The following is a 20,034-nucleotide window of genomic DNA, read 5'->3' as shown; positions in this document are numbered from 1 at the left end:
AAAAATATAGATGGTTGTTTAAATAAAATACTACTTCTGGCTGCGTAATTTTTTCTCAAATTTCGTATCGGTTTGCTTTTTATCATTATAAATATCTATACAAAATTTGAATCATTTATCTGTAATTATAACCATAGTTTACTTGAAAATTCGCTAAAGTATTCAGTTAAAGTATCACTTCCAGTTTCCAAAGTGGCCCTAAATTTGATAGGATTCCTTATTTTTGATATAAAGCAGGTGTACACAATCCCACTGATTGAAGTCAAATCGTTTTGAGATATCGTGTTTACACACAGACACACAATTTCAAAAACAGTACTTTTGGACTCAGGAAGGCCTAAAACGTCAAGACTCATCAAAATCTCAAGGTTGAATTCTTTCACAATTCCTATACTTTCTCTATACTATGTATACAAGAAAGTAAGAAATACCCTCTGTTAACACTACATAAGACATTCGTCCCTTTGATCCAACACTATGTTGTATTTTTCCTTTATATGTTTGAAATAAATAAAGGTAAAAGAAACAGCCCTTTTGTTCTTTTTTTAAAGGCAGGATCATTTTCTGCCTGATGTCCAAAGTTATCATATAGGCTTTGCCCCACCATCTTGTTTTGAAATTATCTGGAGAAGGAATGAATGCATTTTTTTCTTTTTATTAATGAAATAAGCACACCCAATAATAAAGACAATACAGGCAGTCCCCGGGTTACGTACGAGATAGGGACTGTAGGTATGTACTTAAGTTGAATTTGTATATAAGTCGGAACAGGTACATTATTTTAATAAATGCTATTGTTGACCGACAATGAATGATGGAGTTTCACCTCTCTGACCTTTTTATTATTTCTACTTTATTTTCAGTGGTGATGGTTTTTCTCTTCTTTACTGTATCACCAGCACTTGCATCAGATTTGTGTTTCAGAGACATTCTTGAAGGGTGAAGACAAAAGGTTAAGATGAGCTCTTCTGCACAGCACTGTACACGTATTCACAGCAGGAAGGCACCCGTCAACATGTCTGATGTACTGACAAGAGACGACTTCCTCCTATGTGCGTAACAGTACAGTGATCCCTCGCTATATCGCACTTCGTCTTTCGCGGCTTCACTCCATCGCGGATTTTAAATGTAAGCATGTGTGAATATATATCGCAGATTTTTCACTGCTTCACGGATGTCTGCGGTCTACAGTACATGTGCTTCCTCAGTTGATTTGCCCATTTGAATTCAAACAAGGGACGCATTTGAATTCAAACAAGGGACGCTATTGGCGGATGGCTGAGAAGCTACCCAATCAGAGTATGCGGTTAAGTTCCTGTGTGCTGCTGATTGGCTCAGCGACAGAGTGCTGCATTAACCAGAAAGAATAATCTCACTCATTCAGCATTAACGTGCCCAAGCGCCAACAGAAGATGCAAATGATTGCAGAAAAGGTAAAAGTTTTGGATATATTGAAGGAAGGAAACAGCTACACCGCTGCAGGACACCATTACAGCATCAATGAGTCCACGATTCTTTTTATTTAAAAAGGAGGAAAAGCATATAAGATCTACGGCTGCAGTGTCCTTTAATCAGGGCGCAAAACGAGTTGCAAGTGGACGTGATAAGGCAGTAGTCTGGATGGAATCTGCTTTAGGGATTTGGATTGAAGAGTGATGGAAGAAGTACAACGGCGGTGCCAAACAGTCGCCTGAAGAGGCTCCTTTAGAAGAGCTGTAACGCTATCCTTTGTTGTGCAGTAAAATTAAACTCATCGTTATTGGACAAGTCATCGTGTCATTGTTGGTGAGTAACCATAATTAATTATTTACGTACAGTACTTATTACATGTACATAGTTTAGTGTCACTGTACACACATTTTGCTGTATACAATTTTTCTTGCATTGTACGTATTTCTTGCTGGTGGCCTGCCTGTCGTAATGGCTGTAACATATGTGATATCGGAGACGCTCGATATCTTTAAAATAATATTTAGGTTTTACTGTATGTAAACTGTGTTTACATACATAATTTCAACGAATCTTACCTAATATCTAAGAGAATACAAAGGGTTTACGCTGTATAATTGTGTGTGAAATGTTTATAATAGTGTGGGAGAGTTTATAAGGGCTTAAAATATATAAAAATAACCATATAAACCTATGGTTTCTACTTCGCGGATTTTCTTATTTCGCGGGTGGCTCTGGAACGCAACCCCCGCGATGGAGGAGGGATTACTGTACAGGCAGGCTTGCTATTGAGAATGAATGAGGACGGCGAGGGGCGATTCATCACCAGCCCACCTCACAGTCACCTCCACTACAGTATGCTCTCTGCAGTGTCCGCCCACCGAGAACGAACACGCTGCGGCCAAAGGCGGATAGTGAATCGCCCAACCCCAATTCAACAGACAGCCATCCGAGGCGCACTACAATGCTACCCCCGCCCCCCCGTTCAGCCACAACCAGGTCACCGCTTTTGCAGCATTACCAGCCGTGTGTGCTGGGTGGGCAGTAAAACGCCCTCCTCCGCTCCATCCAGCCAGCGTCCAGTCAGGAGCAGTAGCTGCGGCGGTGTAGTGGGCGGGCAGCAAACCATCATCCTGTACACGAGTGATAGCTGTGGCCCCGGTGATTATGGACCACGGGTCACCGCTTGCCTCCAGGAGCTGCCCGAGGGACACTACACTGCGCGAGCAGTGAAATCGCCCCCCTCCAGCCACTGCTTGCAGCATCCCCAGGCCGAAGATGACAGAGCGGCAGTTACTGAGGCGCATGCATCGCAACTGCGTCCTTGTTCGTAAGTCGGATGTCCGTAACCTGGGGACTACCTGTATGCAGTGCGTATCCAAAACGCAATAGTAGTTTGTAGCTCTTTAGGATTCATTTACGATTAGAATTTTTTTCTAAGCAAACATTGTAGGGTCATGTCAGGAAACTGTAACACATTTTTAAGATGAAACAACAGTAGTGGGGGTGGGTGGGGGGTCTCAATACTGGTAATACAGTTTTAATTTTAATAACCGGTAATTATTTGCATGTTGACTTAATCCATATGACTGTGGCATTAGAAAATGTAAAAATTTATTGATACATTATGCTGTAAAAACTTATTTTAGCTTAATGATTCCTTCATAATTGTTTTATAAAAATTCCATTATTAACAGCTGTTTTCGAATAGAAGTAAACAAGCATTATCTGCATCTTCTTTAGGACCAGGCTCATACCAGTATAAAACAAATAAATAATGCAATCACTAGTATAAACCATGCCTATTTCATAATATATGCATCAATTTTCTTTTACTATATTGCATAACATTAGCAGAATTCATCTTTACAGATGAGACATTTTAAAATACAAATATCAACATATGTATTCTTAAATCCACATATCATTAAAGCAAACCCACAATTTTCTTTATACTGAATGTCTATTTCAAATATTTTGGCTGCAGTGTATTTTTGTTCTAAGTCAGCATGGGTTAATGCTGCTGCCAACACAAAACCAGTGTTCTGGGTCTGAATCCTGAACCCCGCTATCGTCCATCTGCACATCTTCCCCATTTTTGCATTAGGGCTGTTTGATTGAACGTAACTACAGTATTTGACGGATTCAAATTTATTTTAAAATGTCTTATTCGAAGGCAAAACCAGACATTTGATTGTATCTTTGTTTGACCCACACTAATTTTGGCATCAAGTTACTCCAAACAGGATATGTAAAGCTGCAGTATTTTACTAATTTGTTTTTGCACTTCACTTTCATGATCAGCCATTTCAAACTTCTGAATGCTAGACCCCTTTACAACTTATTTTTGTTTTGCTCCAACTCCGCAAGTGTTTTTCTGATACCCTGAAAGTATCAATTTGCACCTAATTCAGGCTCATTCACACTTAAACTGGAGATTCCCAACTGTTGTTTAATGCTAAGCAAATGGAAAATAACGGTCACAATTCCGATTTTCCTTCTGTCACAACGCTTTAAGATCTTGCATTAAAGAGGCAACATGCTGTGCCCTACAATCGCTTTTCCAGGCGAGTTCACAGATGCTGACAGGCTTTTTACTCTGAATGCCATGTTATTAAATGTACTCTGCTGTTGCCCATTGGAACCTCCAAAATAATAAAACAAGCCCTCCTTTGACCTGCCTGCTTTTTACTTTGTCCGCTATCCTCATCCTGTTGCAGTATTACTAGCTGACCTGTATTTCTTGTAACCCTTGTCAGAAAAGCAACTCAAAACCTTAAGAGCCACACGTGCTGGCACTGTATTATTAATATTTTTTTATCCTCCCTCCCCATACCCCCCCATTGCCTCTGCAAGCTACAAAGTGCTTGATGATATTGCGTTTATCTTGTAGCACTAAGATTGCGTCCTTGCGCTGCTAATGTATTGTGACAGGCAACTGTTATTTAAATACACAAGTACCACTGGACTTTTTTTAGCTGCTGGTGTTTGTTCTTGCTGTGCAGCTATTACTGTAAGTATAAAAAAGGCACATACAAATGTACATGTATAACACCCAGTATCGTTAAGTAATTTAAAGATATTCAAACTTAGGTTATTTTTAATTGGAATGTTCAAACTGTATTTTTGGCTAATTTGACAGCCTAGTTTGCATGTTTTTTTTTTCTCTCCCAAACTTGCTTAGAAGCAATTCCAAAACTAGCCCTGTGTAAAAGTAGATGAGTGCTTGAGTGTACCATACAAAGGGTATGGTAACCTAACTTGGGCTATTTCCATGTCTTTACCCAGTTCTGCTGAGATGAGCTCTGGCCCCTATAACCATGAATTGATTTAAAGGGGTTTGAGAATGTTGTATTTATATTCCGGTTTTATTCAAAGTGAGCAGTAGACCTACAATAACATTAGACTGAACTATTCATTGCTCTCAAGCTGGATGTCACGTATTAAACTGAATATATTAATCAATACACATGGATTTAAAGAACACATTAGTCGCACATTCAATGCGTCTCTCTTACCTGTAACAACTGAATTTGAACAAACTGAGCTCCTGTTGCTGGATCCCTGATTGTTAACCCAGTGTTTGGTGATACAACACCCACACCAAACTGACCACTTGAGTTAACAGTGGCTACTGGAGTAGAATTTCCTTTGCTCGTTTTTGCTTTCTTCTGGCTTGAAAGAGGAGCTCCTAAGAATGACACAGGAAACTCTTGAATACTAACTTGCAAAAAGTTACATTCCTAGATATTGCTACTTATACTCAACAAAGAGAGATAATGTCAAAATGAAAACATTGTTAAAAAGATCCCTCTAAAACTAATTACAAATAGAAAATGGACCTTTTGTGTAAATATACATCCCACTAGGCTATGTTGCAAACATTTTGCTGCAGAACACAAATATTCATAATAAATCAAAGTCTACCTTTGATTTTTGAGTTTCACCCGAGTTTAGGTTAAATATAGTATTTTCTAAGAATTTCCACATCTCGTCAGATACTTCCTGTACCTTTTAGGATAAAGGAATATTCAAATAAAATCTGAAATAGCAATGAAAAACTCAATTAGAAGAAGAAAAATAATTCTACTAAAAAAATTAAAACTTCAAAAGCATAGTGAAGTTCGTTATTGAAGTAGTAAAATAGCAAATTGTCAAACAAGGTGCCCTTTAGAGTGGAGTATCTCAGACTGAAGCACTAATTGAGGACACCAAGATACCTATAGCAAGTCCCCAATAATTATTCTGTAGCCATTCACTAGGACTTTATAAATCTTGACAACAAAAATTGTGGCTGCAAAAAATCATGAATGAACTCTTGACTACTGCCTGCTTCAAGAAATGTGGGGAATTCTGGAACCAATTGAAAGAATAACCAATGGTCTAATGAGGCCTAAAATGACTTGTGTGGCCTCAGCACCATGTGCATTACATCCAGAAGCTACCACAGACTATGAGAATGTTCCTCTCTACATCAACACATCCAATAATAAAAAAGTAAAACAGAAAGCAAGGAATAGAAATACTTAGGGGGGGAAAAATGCCACCTGAAAAAAATGGCTAAGAGGCCTTGAACTGTGAGATAATCTTTTTCCCAGTGGATAATGAGTGAAACCACATATAAAAAGTATCGTGTGGTTTAAAACCAATAATAACGATTACCGTATATACTCACGTATAAGTTGGGTCTTGAAACCTGAAAGAATCGATCATAAAATCAGACTTCGACTTATACACCCATTCAAAAATGCGACACTTAAATTTTTTTTTTTTTTAATGTCTTCTTGCCTCCTCCAATCTCGCATCAATTTCTCAGACGCATCGAATGTTGTTGCAGCAGTGCAGTTACCAATTTCTTTTGCCACTTCAATGACTTTTAATTTAAAACCAGCTTCATATTTTCTTCTGATTGAACATTCCATCACAGATGAGGGATGCTCAGATGATAAAGGTGTATGAGGGTGTGAGATACAAAAAACACAAATCAGTGCAAACGTCGCTTCGGAAAAGTTTGGGTATTACTCTGGTCAAGTAGGCACAATACATAGGAAAAAAAAAAGGCAGTGTGCCCCGTGGTTACTCTCTAAGGTGGGCGTTAGCACAGGGGTGTCAAACTCCAGTCCTGGGGCCTCACGTATAACGCCGTGCGTAGAACTCACACTATAGCATGGCGTAAGCACAAAGTTGGGAATGTGCGTACGCACAGAAAAATCCAGATGCAGGAATCTGTATGTACGCAATCTTCCACGTTCTTCCGCTACATAAATCCCGATCAGCGTGAAAAGTAACGCACGTGCACGCGCCTTCTGTCCCGCCCCAACTCCTCCCAGAATTACTCCACTTTGAATATGCAAATCAATATAAATAGCCTTATGTGAAAAGACAATGGGAAAAGCACGGGGGAAAATATAAGAATTTCAGCAAATACCAAGTGGAGGCAAAGGAAAAACGTACTACAGTGGAACCTCTAGATACGAGTTTAATTCGTTCCAGCACTGAGCTTGTATAGCGAATTTCTCGTATCTAGAACAAACTTCCCCATTGAAAAAAATGGAAATCCAGTTAATCCGTTCCGCACCCCAAATATATTAACATAAAAATCAATTTTCCTAACAAATAACACTGATAAATTATATATACTGTAGTCTACCTTTAATAAATAACACTGGTAAATAATATAACTGATTATTAAAAGAATCAAAACAGGTGTCTAAAGTGCAGTAGAGCATTCAATAAATCTTTAAATAAATAATCCTTAAAACAGTTGTGAAGTGGAGGTTTAAAATACACAAGATGACAATCCCCGGTGTTTCTTCTCTGTTAGCGTCTCACCTGCGGGCTCTGCAACAGGCGAGACACTCTTAATGCAGCTGACCTTCTCTACACCGTCCTGCTTTAGCTGTTTGGCTCGTCTGTTCAGCTACACGCGAGCCTGCACTCACTCGCTCTCCCGCACCAACTTCCTGCCTGCTCGCGTGCGCGCTCTCTCTCTCTCTTTCTTTCTTCTTCTCCCCCTTAACCGGCTCGCGCTTCTCTATATATGCGGGGAGGACATGGCAGCTGCAGCCCATCAGCCACAGGAACAATCATGGATGTGAGCAGTTTCCCACCTGTGCACTTAAGTGAGAAACGTAGACACCGCAGATCGCGGCTCGCAACTGCTACCACGCCCCCTCGCTAAGCCGCGAGCTATACCCACAGCCTGGGTCGTGGCTCGTTACGCGAGCCAATGCTCGCATTTAGATCTGAATTTTTCGCTCATACTTTCCTCGTATTTTGAATTTCTCGTATACGGAGGTGATCGTATCTTGAGGTTCCACTGTATTTGTTGGTTTAAATAGTGGTATAATCAACAAAAAGAAGTTGATCGAGTGACAGAGTGTCAGAGAAACTCGAAAGCTCAAGTTCACAAAGTCGCACAGTGCCAGAAATAAAAACGAAGTCACATATCAAAGTCGCCGTGAAAAGGCGAGTCGTAGCCCACCGTCTGAGTGCCATATGAAAGCTTATTAGGGTACAGAAAAAAAAAAAATAGGCACACAGTGGGGAAAAAAGCACGAAATGTCAACTTTAATCTCGAAATTTCCACTTTAATCATGTAGTTTATTTTGCCATGAAAGTAGAACATCATAAACTTCATCTTAAAATCGTTTAATTTACTAGTTTCTCAAATCCCATTGTAACTAAAGTAGCACGTTAAATGCTTTGTTTTGTATGTGTTCTTCTATGTGCTCTGTGTGTGTGAATTTCTTAAACGGGCTTTCTCTTTCTCAGACAGGACACATAATCCATTACATTCGTGATATTACAGCTCTCTGAATAATTAAAATACTGAGATGTACACTTAATGTATATCTTTTTCATGATGATAGGAATGAAAGCATGTTATTAAACATGGGAACACGGTGGCGCAGTGATTGGTCGTGTCTCACGCAAGAGACTTGCTGCGCTATGCGCGACCTTCAATGAAATAATTACAGAAGTACTGTCTCTTTCAAACGTACTAACCTCCAATTCCTGTCCTTACTTTTCTTTCTCCAAATACCCAATCGCCACACAATCAGCTCTGTAATAGACGTGAAGCCATTTGTAAGCTTAGAACGCCGATTCTTCAAAACTTTTAAGGAACGCTGAAATATCTTTGTAGTACATGTTTAATTATTCTATCCGTTTATCCTTACAGTGTCGCGTCAGCACCAGCAAGAATACAACGCAATGCAGGAACAATCCCTGAACTAGCTATCACTGCGGCACCGTGTCCTCATGTTTAATTATTAACAATACAGATTATTTAAATGAAGTTAAAGTTTTATCTGTATAATATAATCAACATATTTTGCTGCATTTCATCTTAAAAATGATATCGTCATCATATGTAAATACGCGCTTTATAAAGTGGTGCAGGCTGTGCAATATTATAACTGTAGTGCAAGTTTACAGTGAGGTAATTGTACTTATAAGTGCAAACAGTTCTACAAGGAGCACTTGATGGACTGATTGAGTGCATTTATAGTTCTTGGGATAAAACTTTTTCTAAACCGCGAAGTCCATACAGGAAAATCTCTGAAGCGTTTTGCCGTGGCTCAGGCAGCGTCTGCTTCATGCAGTGTACCGATAATTCTCTTTCCAATCAGCTGCTGCTGTGATTCCCCACTCAGATACAGTGATATAAATACTCTGAGTGGTGCAGTGAGAGTAATATGGAAAAAGATGATCTGCTGTGGCAACCCTTAACGGGAGCAGCTGAAAGAAGAAGAAGATGCAGTGAGTAACAATGCTAAAGCAGTTATGGTATTTGGAATACTATGGCTATTCCCTGGACCATTATATTGCTGCAGGTTAATTACAATCAGATGCATTACACTAATAAACAATATGCAGTTAGTTTCAGTGTATTTATAAAGCTGTGTCAGGAATGTGGATCTAAGAAAGAAAGGGTAACCACACAGGAACAGTAGCACTGCTTTGACGCTGGGTGCCACCAGTCTGCAAAACTGAGCGGAGAAATTGCGTACGCCAGGGTATGAGGTACCGTGGAAATGTGCGTGGGTTTACGCCAAGTTTAGGTTTTATACATCGCTTTTTGAGCGTGGAAACGTTTGCACGCAACATTTCTGTGCGTACGCACCGTTTATACATGAGGCCCCTGGAGGGCCACAGTGGCTGCAGATTTTCATTCTCACCCTTCTCCTAATGAGTGACCAGTTTTCACTGCTATTTAACTTCTTTTCCCTTCATTTTAATCGCCCTGTTTTTAAGGATTCAGTCCTCTGAATTGATTCCTTTCTTCATTAAACGATAGCCAAACAGAAATGAGACGTGAAACGAGGCAACAGATGATCAGCTAAATCAGGGCTTCAAACTCCAACCAATTCCACTCCAATCACTTTCTTAATGAGAAGCCAATTCTTGCTGTTAATTAAACCCGCTATTTAATTCCGTGGCTTGTTGCTGCTCTCATTCTACCACAGCAGACATTTACAAAACTGTTGATTTTTTTTTTTCTAAGAACATTGTCAAAATGTTTTGGTGACCTGAGAGATCAACCTTACTGAGACTTTCACCTTTCTTTATTTTCAAATACTGTGAGATGGACACAGATGAGCTGGTCATGTGGTGGCTTGTTTTGTGTCTCATTATTCTTTGCCTACTAATTAAATAAAAAGAAACAACAAAGGGGCCAGAGTCAGGTTAATTAAAACTGGTCACTAATGAAGATGATGGTTAGAATGAAAACCTGCAGCCACTGCGGCCCTCCAGGACTGGAGTTCGACACCTGTGCGTTAGCGTATCATAATCTCTTGGACCAATAGCGTGAGTTTTCCGCATTCGACTTATACGACCGACATTACAAAATACCTGAAATTATATGGTAAAATCAAACCAAGACTTATCCGCGGGAGAACTTAAATGCGAGTATATACGGTAAGTGATCTGGGGTTAGGAGTCACAGTATGGACCTAAATCCAAGAAAAGCTTTGTGGCAGGAAATGAAAAATGTGAAAAATATCAAATTGTGCAAATATGTCACAGATTTAACCGAAAGGACATACAGTTGCAATTTATGTTAGAGGTTCTTGAACAATACATTAATTATAAATAAAAGTTCAAGTTATCTCTTAAACTTGTAGGACACATAAAACTTTGTATTCAGTTTGAATTAAGAAGGTTAAGGTTATGTAGATAAATGAAAAATAATTAAATATCTACAGTGAAAAAGTAAAATAAGTAATGCTAAACATGACTGAAAAAAAATTCCACAGAAGGATTTTTTTTTTTTTTTAAAACAAACACATCTTTGTCACTATTCAAATAAACGAAATTACCTATAAGATACTGGAACAAAAAAAGAAAACATCTTGCTACATTTAAAATGTGAATCTTCTTATTTCACATAGTTTTTAATTAAATAAACTCTCATTACAAAAACCAAGTGCAGTTCCCAAATGATTAAAAAGTCTACATAATTACCCTGGCTTGTTCCAGATACCTTCTGCTTCTTTTTCTTCTTAGCAAGCTGAAAGGCTCTATAATCTGTTCTAGCAGAACCTCCACGCTCCTTAAAACAAAGAACAGTCGATGAACTAAAAAATTTCACTAAGGCAAAACAAAAAAAAATACTGCATATGCACAGAATCAAAAAGACTAGTCAGGCTTTTTAATAACAGAAAGTTAAGGTACAATGTAAAGTAAAAAAGAAATCAAGCTAAAATTCATGCACTTTTCTAAAATCTTATATATAAATGTCTACGCGAGTAAGTATTATTGTTACATTTTTTTCTTAATTTGCAAATGGTGGAAAATATGCATTTTATTCAATATAGGGTGGTCCTGATCTAATTATGCAGTTTTCATTACGCTATAACTTAAGTTTATTACATAGAAAATCACCCGAAAAATCCCGGACCATCGAGAAGTGTGCAAACTGACGACATGAAAAATCGTCTTCTCGCCAAATTGGAATCGTCTCCGCATAAATCAAAGTCATCCAGACGATCTGGATCTGCATAATTAGATCTGGACCACCCTGTATTGTGTACTGTATGCAATAAAATGTTAAGTTTTAATAATTATATAAATGTAAAAATTTTGTTTCTGCTTTGGAAATTAAAACTGTGAAAGCAAAAACATAACAGGTTGAAGATATAATTGCTGCAAGATTCAAAACAAAGCAATTTAGCTATAATGTAAGCGATTCAATCTGGCCCTTTCAAGTTAGTATTGAAGAAAGGAATGATAAGCTTTACAAGTAATGCCAGTCCAATAAATTTGTACAAAGGCTAAGCAATAACAAAAGTCTGACCGTTCATGTAAAATACTCTGAAAACAGAGTAAGAAAACCTGTGTTTACAAGAGCTCTTAAAAAATGGATTAATTTAAGACTGAAACGCCTGATTTCACGCAGAAAGCCTTGATAATAATTCAAACGTAAAAAAAAGGGACAGATTACAGCAATAGGAGTGTGCAGAATTTAAAATTTGAATCAGTTTGATGCATCTTTTAAAGATTACTCTTTTAAGTTTTTGACCAGCTAATGATGCAAATATAAATCTTACAATAGCAAATGTTAGAAAACCTAACAGAGAGATTCTCTGACTAACCAGATTTTAAGAGCATGTTGTTAAGAGTTTGATTAAATGAAAATATCCTGAAATAATTTTGGAATATACAGATGTAACAATATTTGAGTTGTTGTATTGATTTTAAGCAGTGTTTTTCTGCCATAGGTGAGAAAATGCTGGAGAATGAAATTAGAATGTGCACATCAGGTTCTCCATGATGGCATCATCTTTTATAAGCCTGGTGTGAAATCCCCCTCCAATAATATGACAAACAAAAGAATAGATGTACACATTCTTAACAAATGTTTGGAAATGTCAAGATAGTATTATTTTTATTTCGTGCTGGCCCTAGTTCTACACACTGATTAAAAAGAAGTACATAAATTACTTAATCCATGATGAAGAGAATCAACTTGTGCCCCGAAAAAAAAAAGATAAAAGCAGTAAAACACAACAAAATGCAGCAGATGGATTAACTACTCTTAAAAACTGGACAGGGCAAGCAAATATTTAGCCTAGTTAATGCTGAGGCACTGTTGAGACTGTCGTGTTAGTTCTGGTTTGAAAGCACCACACGTTTTTTTATTATTATAATAAGTTCTTTCCCCCTTTAACATTTTTGATTTTAGGCCAAAAAAATATTATTTATTTCAAGTAGATGTCATCCTCCTCAAACTCTTATTAGTTTGTACAAACACATATCTTAAATGTGAAATTATTGCTTTATCTCTCTATGAGCTGAAGTGTGAAATAAGCGGGGTAATTTGTGAATTATTGCAAACCTAAAAACGATCATGGGGGAAAAACACAAAACAGCTTTACTTGAGATGCACATTTTAGCCCATTAAATGTCTTTGATCTGTTTCATAGACTGTGTACAATAGCTTACTTACTAAGCACACAACTCCACTATCGATTATTACTTACCAGAAAGGAACAGTTAGCCACGGAGTTTAGATCTATGTCTTTTTGGGCACTGAAACTCCCAGTGGGGTTCGAGAAAACAAACTGTGTCACCACTTTGCTATTATCTTGTTGCCCAACAACATCTGCACTTGGTAGAAGATTTCGTTCTGCTTTTGTTGGTGTGAGCAGCTCTGGCACATGGCTCACTCCCAAGTTATTCGAAGGGGTCAATGTGGCTGTGTCAATGGCAAGTGTGTTGTTGGATGTCAACCCATGCAGCGGATCTTGGTTTGCGGTCCTTACAGACAGAGCAGCAAGAGAGCCTAGGGCCTCTGCATTTACTGTTGGCACATCATCTAGGTTAAGGGTGCTAGGTTGTAAAACTGTACTGCTGGTGCCAAGTGCCAAGGTATTGTCAAGAGCATGGGAGATGTCTGGTCCTGCCGCCAGTATAAGAGGATCCACCGTTTGGGTCAAAGTATTGCCACTAACAGAAATGCTCCCTCCCAGAGTGGCACCCACAGAAGCAGCATCGATTGTCAGTATCCCAGAATTAACTAGTGACATGTCCATAGTGATTGCAGAAGCACTTCCAGGCACACTGGAAAAGAGTGAAGTAATATCAATGTTAGCAAGGTCCCCTTGGGTCAATTCATTGCTTGGTGTTAAAGAGTTTATTTCCAGTTGGTTTAGAAGATCTGAAATGACAGGAAAATAAATAAAATCAAAACCTTCAAAGAAACAACACAGAACCAATAACTAAGGATCACCAAATTACACTTACCTGGTCCAAGGTTATGGTGTTTAACCATGTGGGACTTCATGCTACTTTTAGAGATAAACTGCTTATTGCAGCTGGCTATGGGGCAATTAGTTTTTAAAGACTCCACATCTTGCAAATGTTTTTTGGAATGGATATAGAGGCTACTTCGTGCAGAAAACTTGGCAAAACAGCCTAACAAAGGAAAAAACAGTAATCAATAGGATTGTTACATCTAAACTAATAAATCAAGATGTGCACAGTGTATTACTATGGGAGTTAAAAGCAATGCCATAAAGAAAAGGGCCTAAGTTTTGGTGTATAAGAGTGTTGCAAAATAGCAACCATCTGCATTATTAAAAAAAATGCCAATCATAAAATCTCCAAAGACATTGTCTGTTATTCTATAAAATATGCATGGCTCATTACCAGCAACTACTAAATCACCATTAAAATGGATAAGATGCATAGAGAAAAAAACATTTATACACCAAAAGAAGACAACTTTGTATTGCATTGAAATTATATTAAAGTAGAAAAGAGAGGGGTATTGCTGGGGCGTACACATTCTTTAAATACAAACATAAAAGATTTAGGCCTAGTTAAAGATAATTGCACATTCCTAGTCCAAATACATATAATCTGAACTTCCCAAGTATGCCTAACTGGTCCCAACTTATTTAAATAAAATGTAAACAAAACGTCATCACCCTCTCCAGTCATTACACTGTAAATGATTATTTCCATAAACAAAAAATTGTTTTCTATGACTAAGCATGTATTTGACGGTTTTGTAATATATATGCTTAAAAACAATGTATGACCTATTTTGTATCAAGAACAAAACTTTACTCATTAACATCCATCCTGATACTATGATGACATGGCAAACATATTAAATCTGTTAATAATCCTGTTTTAAGAAAACAGAAATTTTCAAAGCATTGCTATCTTTAATAAAAAAAGTTGCTATTTATTATTATTATGGAAAACCTGTACCATTATAATGATCTATAATATATATTATACCTTAGTTATAAAATGCACTGTAAAGGAAACTGAGTACATTTTTAATAACTGTTTTTTTTTTAGATGTATTACTGCAATCAGTAACAAAATTAAGAAATCCTTTACCATCCACATTGCACTCAAATGGTTTTGTTCCCAAATGAGTTATACTATGGCCCTTCAAATGCTCTGCTCGAGTGAAGGATTTCCCACAGCCTTCTTCTGGGCAGGTGAATCTTCGATCATCATCATGTTTTCTGAAACAAGAATTACAAAACAGTAAGAAAAAGGAAAATACAGCATTGAATCATGACCAATCAGTTAATCAGGTAAAGACTGTCATAAAATGATCTTTTCCTCCATCTATAAAGAGGACGAAGACAGCTTTAAACAACTCCGATTAGGGAACTTCAGTGAGAGAGGAAAAAAAAAATCCATAAAATAAAATAACGTACATTAAAAAATCCTCTATTGCCTTTTCATTTTATATTTATAAACACATTTAAACTAAGTTTTCAAGAGTTAGACTGAATTTAAGATACTGAACAAAACATTTTTTAATAAACAACTTTACATTTACTACTAAAAAGACAAGAATACTGTATGGTTCTAGGAGATCTTTTATATTTTAAGGGTTTCAGAAATGGTTAAATTGGTTTAACACCTCTATTGAATTGATATAAAATACACATTAACATTATGTTTAGTTTTTCATACTTTAGAAATTCAAGCATAGTGAAAAGCAATATTAAAGTACAACTAATCACAGCTCCTCAATGACCCTGTAATTGGCTAAATTTTCAATGTCTTTTTTATTACCTCGCTTATATTAACTTCACCTGTTTGTTGTCTGGTACAAATCTTGTAATATATAATATTACAATACAGTAATCCCTCGCTATATCGCGCTTCGCCTTTCGCGGCTTCAATCCATCGCGGATTTTATATGTAAGCATATTTAAATATATATCGCGGATTTTTCGCTGCTTCGCGGCTTTCTGCGGACAATGGGTCTTTTAATTTCTGGTACATGCTTCCTCAGTTGGTTTGCCCAGTTGATTTCATACAAGGGACGCTATTGGCAGATGGCTGAGAAGCTACCCAGCTTACTTTTCTCTTTCTCTTGCGCGGACTTTCTCTGATCCTGACGTAGGGGGATTGAGCAGGGGGGCTGTTCGCACACCTAGACGATACGGACGCTCGTCTAAAAATGCTGAAAGATTATCTTCACGTTTCTATCTTTTGTGCAGCTGCTTCCTGAAACGACATGCTGCACGGAGCTTCGCATACTTAAAAGCTCGAAGGGCACGTATTGATTTTTGCTTGAAAAACAAACTCTGTCTCTCTCTCTCTGTCTGCTCCTGACGGAGGGGGTGTGAGCTGCCGCCTTCAACAGCTTTGTGCCGTGGTGCTTCGCATACTTAAATGCAAACAGCCCTATTGATTTGTTTGCTTTTCTCTGTCTTTCTGACAGACTCTGCTCATGACGTGCACTCCTTTGAAGAGGAAAATATGTTTGCATTCTTTTAATTGTGAGACGGAACTGTCATCTCTGTCTTGTCATGGAGCACAGTTTAAACTTTTGAAAAAGAGACAAATGTTTGTTTGCAGTGTTTGAATAACGTTCCTGTCTCTCTACAACCTCCTGTGTTTCTGCGCAAATCTGTGACCCAAGCATGACAATATAAAAATAACTATATAAACATATGGTTTCTACTTCGTGGATTTTCTTATTTCGCGGGTGGCTCTGGAACGCAACCCCTGCGATGGAGGAGGGATTACTGTATTTAACCTACTTCCTGTTGTCCAAATAACTTGAAAAGTTTGCACACTTACTTCCGATGATAATACATGAATCAATAATCAGTTTCACGAATTGATCAATTAATCCATGTTAATTAAAAAATTAAATTTTCATATGAAGAATAGTTCAAGATTTCACCAATAGATGGTGCTAGTAACAGATTGAAATCTTATCCAATAGATGGCGTTAGTATTGGTTAGAACATTTCATTCGAGAATATTTGAAAATTTTTCAGGACTAAAAGGTTGAAAATAATATATACACTTTTTAAAAGCCATGCTTATATTAAGTTAAAAAGTGTACTAAAAAGTAAAAAATAAGTCTCTCATACATCACTCGTAAAATAAAAGCACGGGCGCTTTTCATCAATCAACACTCAAAAAGCGCCCACGCTTTTATTTTACGAGTGATGTATGAGAGACTTATTTTTTACTTTTTAACTTAATATAAGCATGGCTTTTAAAAATTATTTTTTAATATATGTATTATTTTGACTGCAAGTACACTGTAATATTGATGTGTTATAGTATTAGCTAGGATTTAACTAGCATACAATTGTTTTTGCTTTGGACTTGCAATAACATTTCCTTTTTTTTGTTTTTAATTCCCATACATCTCAAAATTACAGCACTGAAACCTTAAAAGATCCAATCAATCCAAATGCATAAGACACAGGGAAATATTTGATGTACGTTTCATTTAAAGTGATTTACATATTTGTAATAACTAATAAAATTAAAAGAGTTGTCAGCTGAAATGAAATAAAAAAACACACACAACTAAGTAGGTGCTATGCAGTTGCTATTGCATCTGATCATATTGCTCTCACTTTAGGATATTTGAACCAACAGTGAGACAACCATTCAGCCCAACAAGCTAGTCCATCCTATTTAACTAGACTGTCCAAAATAACATCAAGTCGAGAACTGGAGGTCCCTAAAAACCACTCCCCACCACACTACTTGCTAATTTATTCCATGTCTATGGTTCTTTGCATGAAGAAACACTTTTGAACATTTCTTCTGCCCTTAAGTTTATAACCATCTCCCAGTGCTTGTGTAACTGATTTTATTTTTAATATAACAGTCTTGCTAATACTACTATACAATATAATACTAATTCCTTTCATAATTTTAAACTCTTTGATGATATCACCACTTAACCTCTATTTGTTTAAACTTATAAAGTTCATTTCCTTTAAACTCTCCTCACGGCACATTCCTCTTTGCCCCATACCCCACCTAGTTGCTATGGACTTTGTCTAGCACCGCTGTGTCTTGTTTATAATGTACTATGTATTTTTGGTAATAAACCAATTTTAAACTTTATAAACAATAGTGGGTGGTACTTAAATCTGGAGTGGCACGTAAACTTCATTTATCTCAACATAGCAAGCACCAGAACTTCACATACCCACTGGGTTTTGTCCTCAGTCAAGATGGGAAAGAAATGGAAATAGCCAAAATATTAATATATGGAAACCCCAACATAAAGGAAATAAAGAAATCAAACTCTGGACAAATATTCTCTCCTGATGACAGATAGTCAAGTTGTGATTATTTAAATAGCCCTTTATTTTTGATCTTGCCAATTTGAGTTTACTCTCATAAAGTACTAGAGCCTATTTTGCAGCATCAGGTAAAGGGCAGGAGGCTTGAGTACCTGTCCATTGATGGCCTCTCCCATGTATACCAAGCTACACCAATCTTTGAGAGGCTGGAAGAAATTGGAGTACCACTAACCACCATGCCATCATATTTCCTGTATTCAAACACCTTCATAATAAACAAAAAAAAAAAAAAACCAAAGCAGTAGGGTATGAGCACTATATGGCACCCACCTCTTGTGTCTGAGCAGCTTGGACATGCTGGTGAATGACCATCCACAAGCTTCAAAGTCACACATGAATGGTCTCTCACCTACAAGCACAGATGGTAACATAGGCGATGTTATTATGCACCCAGAAGGCATAAACAGTATTCAATATACTATGAAAGTTTGCTCATTAAAATCAAGAATTTCATGCAGCCAAATAAAGTGAATTATGTTCAAAAAGACATTATAGAATTAGACAGATTTCCACATTTTTTTTTAATACAAAATGAAAACAATATCATAGGAAAATCTACCCAAACAAATTAAACAACTGGGGACCAGATCTGCGTATGCATTATATCTCTGTGCACAAACAAGCTCAACGAACCATACCAGTGTGACTTCTCAAGTGAATTTTCAGTCGGCAAGCTTTATCATAGCGTTTATCACAGCCTGGGAAGGTGCAGGAAAACTGGTCAGTTTCTCTGTAGTGTGCTCGACTATGAGAGTGCAATGAGCTAAATGTGATGAATGTCTTCTCACAACCTGGAAAATAAAGGATAGAAAAGACAGAAATGAAGAAAGTCGGGAAAAGCTGCAAATGAATTTCTGTGGGGGGGGGGGAATCTATTACTGTGCATTATTATTATTTTCACATGTTACTTATTACGCATAATGATATTCACACAAAAAAAAAATCACAATGATATTCAAAAAATGATGCAATTCTTTTGAGATCAATCTTCTATTCCAATAATCAAGAACATTTCTTTAACCAACTCATATTTTCTTTATACAGCATTACAATGAAAAAGTATGATTTCTGCAAACTTCTACAATTGCAAGTTGTCTGTTGCATGACTGAAATCCTCCAAATATTACTCACTTTACACAATCACAATCTAATATAGCTTCTTGTGCTGATGTGTAAAAAAATTAGTTATACAGTATGCCCCTGTGCCAAGTATCCCAAGACCCTCCTCAGACTAAGATTTGTGACTTTAACCTTGAATAGCTGGAACAGAATAACAACGGCTATCTAAGGATTATAAACTGTATTTAATCCAGTTGTGTCTCATACAGACTGCTACCAACTGGAGACAAAAATGGCTGATTTTATGAGATCACTGTAGCAGTGCTACTAAATAAGAACTGCATCTCCCAGCAGTCCTTTCAGGGGCTGCTGGGGGTCAAAGGAGGTTAAAAGGAGGGCAGAGGGCAAAAGGAAAAAAAAAAGGTTTGTTTTGTTGTGTGTTGCGTTTATCTGTCGTGCTGCCTGCTGTTATTGGAACTTTAATTAATCATTGTGTCCTGGACTGTATTCGTTTGTTGGGGTCTGGATCGTCTGTCTACCTGTGCACTGAGGACTGTGTTGGATTCATTGGTTTTCCAGAAGAGTGGAGCGCTCCTGAACCATCCGTCCAATTTCATCCTTTCAATAACTACCGGTAGGACTGTGTTTTCTTTCACCCTTTCAACATACAGATCGCTGGACTTAACTTCATCATCTCTCATTTCATCCGGTTTGGTTTACATGGACTTTGCTGTATGGGGTTTGTGTTTATATGTTAAATGTAATATCGCCGAAGGGGTCAGGGGTGGTATTACTGTTTTCATTTAGTTCATTTAATTTCATTATATACTTAATTGTTTAATGTCCCCAGTGCGCTTCATTTGGTCTCTTTTGTGAGTGAGTGCGGGTCGATCCAAGGCTCGGGACGTTCCTGGGA

The 20,034-nt window shown here is 37.4% G+C and overlaps 1 protein-coding gene across 3 annotated transcripts in view; it reads right to left on the bottom strand.

The window, feature by feature from the left end:
• si:dkey-156n14.3 (zinc finger protein ZXDC) overlaps positions 1-20,034 on the bottom strand; it is a 31,737-nt gene that overhangs the window by 3,561 nt on the left and 8,142 nt on the right. The window contains exons 2-9 of one of the 3 annotated variants that reach the window (XR_003718978.2): positions 18,698-18,850; positions 18,330-18,408; positions 14,812-14,942; positions 13,702-13,872; positions 12,939-13,615; positions 10,921-11,008; positions 5,377-5,491; positions 4,986-5,140 (exon numbers count right to left, since the gene is read on the bottom strand). Coding sequence is in view for 2 of the 3 variants with exons in the window: in XM_028825347.2 (XP_028681180.2) it covers positions 4,968-5,140; positions 10,921-11,008; positions 12,939-13,615; positions 13,702-13,872; positions 14,812-14,942; positions 18,330-18,408; positions 18,698-18,850 (1,472 nt within the window). In the remaining variant the exon portion in view is untranslated. Of the gene's footprint in view, positions 1-4,967; positions 5,141-5,376; positions 5,492-10,920; positions 11,009-11,919; positions 12,266-12,938; positions 13,616-13,701; positions 13,873-14,811; positions 14,943-18,329; positions 18,409-18,697; positions 18,851-20,034 lie in introns of those variants that run through there. The other 2 variants (XM_028825347.2, XM_051921420.1) reach the window with 2 other exon arrangements.

The sequence above is a fragment of the Erpetoichthys calabaricus genome, chromosome 18, assembly GCF_900747795.2.
Source record: "Erpetoichthys calabaricus chromosome 18, fErpCal1.3, whole genome shotgun sequence".
NCBI classification, from domain to species: Eukaryota; Metazoa; Chordata; class Cladistia; order Polypteriformes; family Polypteridae; genus Erpetoichthys; species Erpetoichthys calabaricus.
The sequence above is the reverse complement of the archived record's forward strand: the minus strand, read 5'-3'. Positions and strand labels throughout refer to the sequence as shown.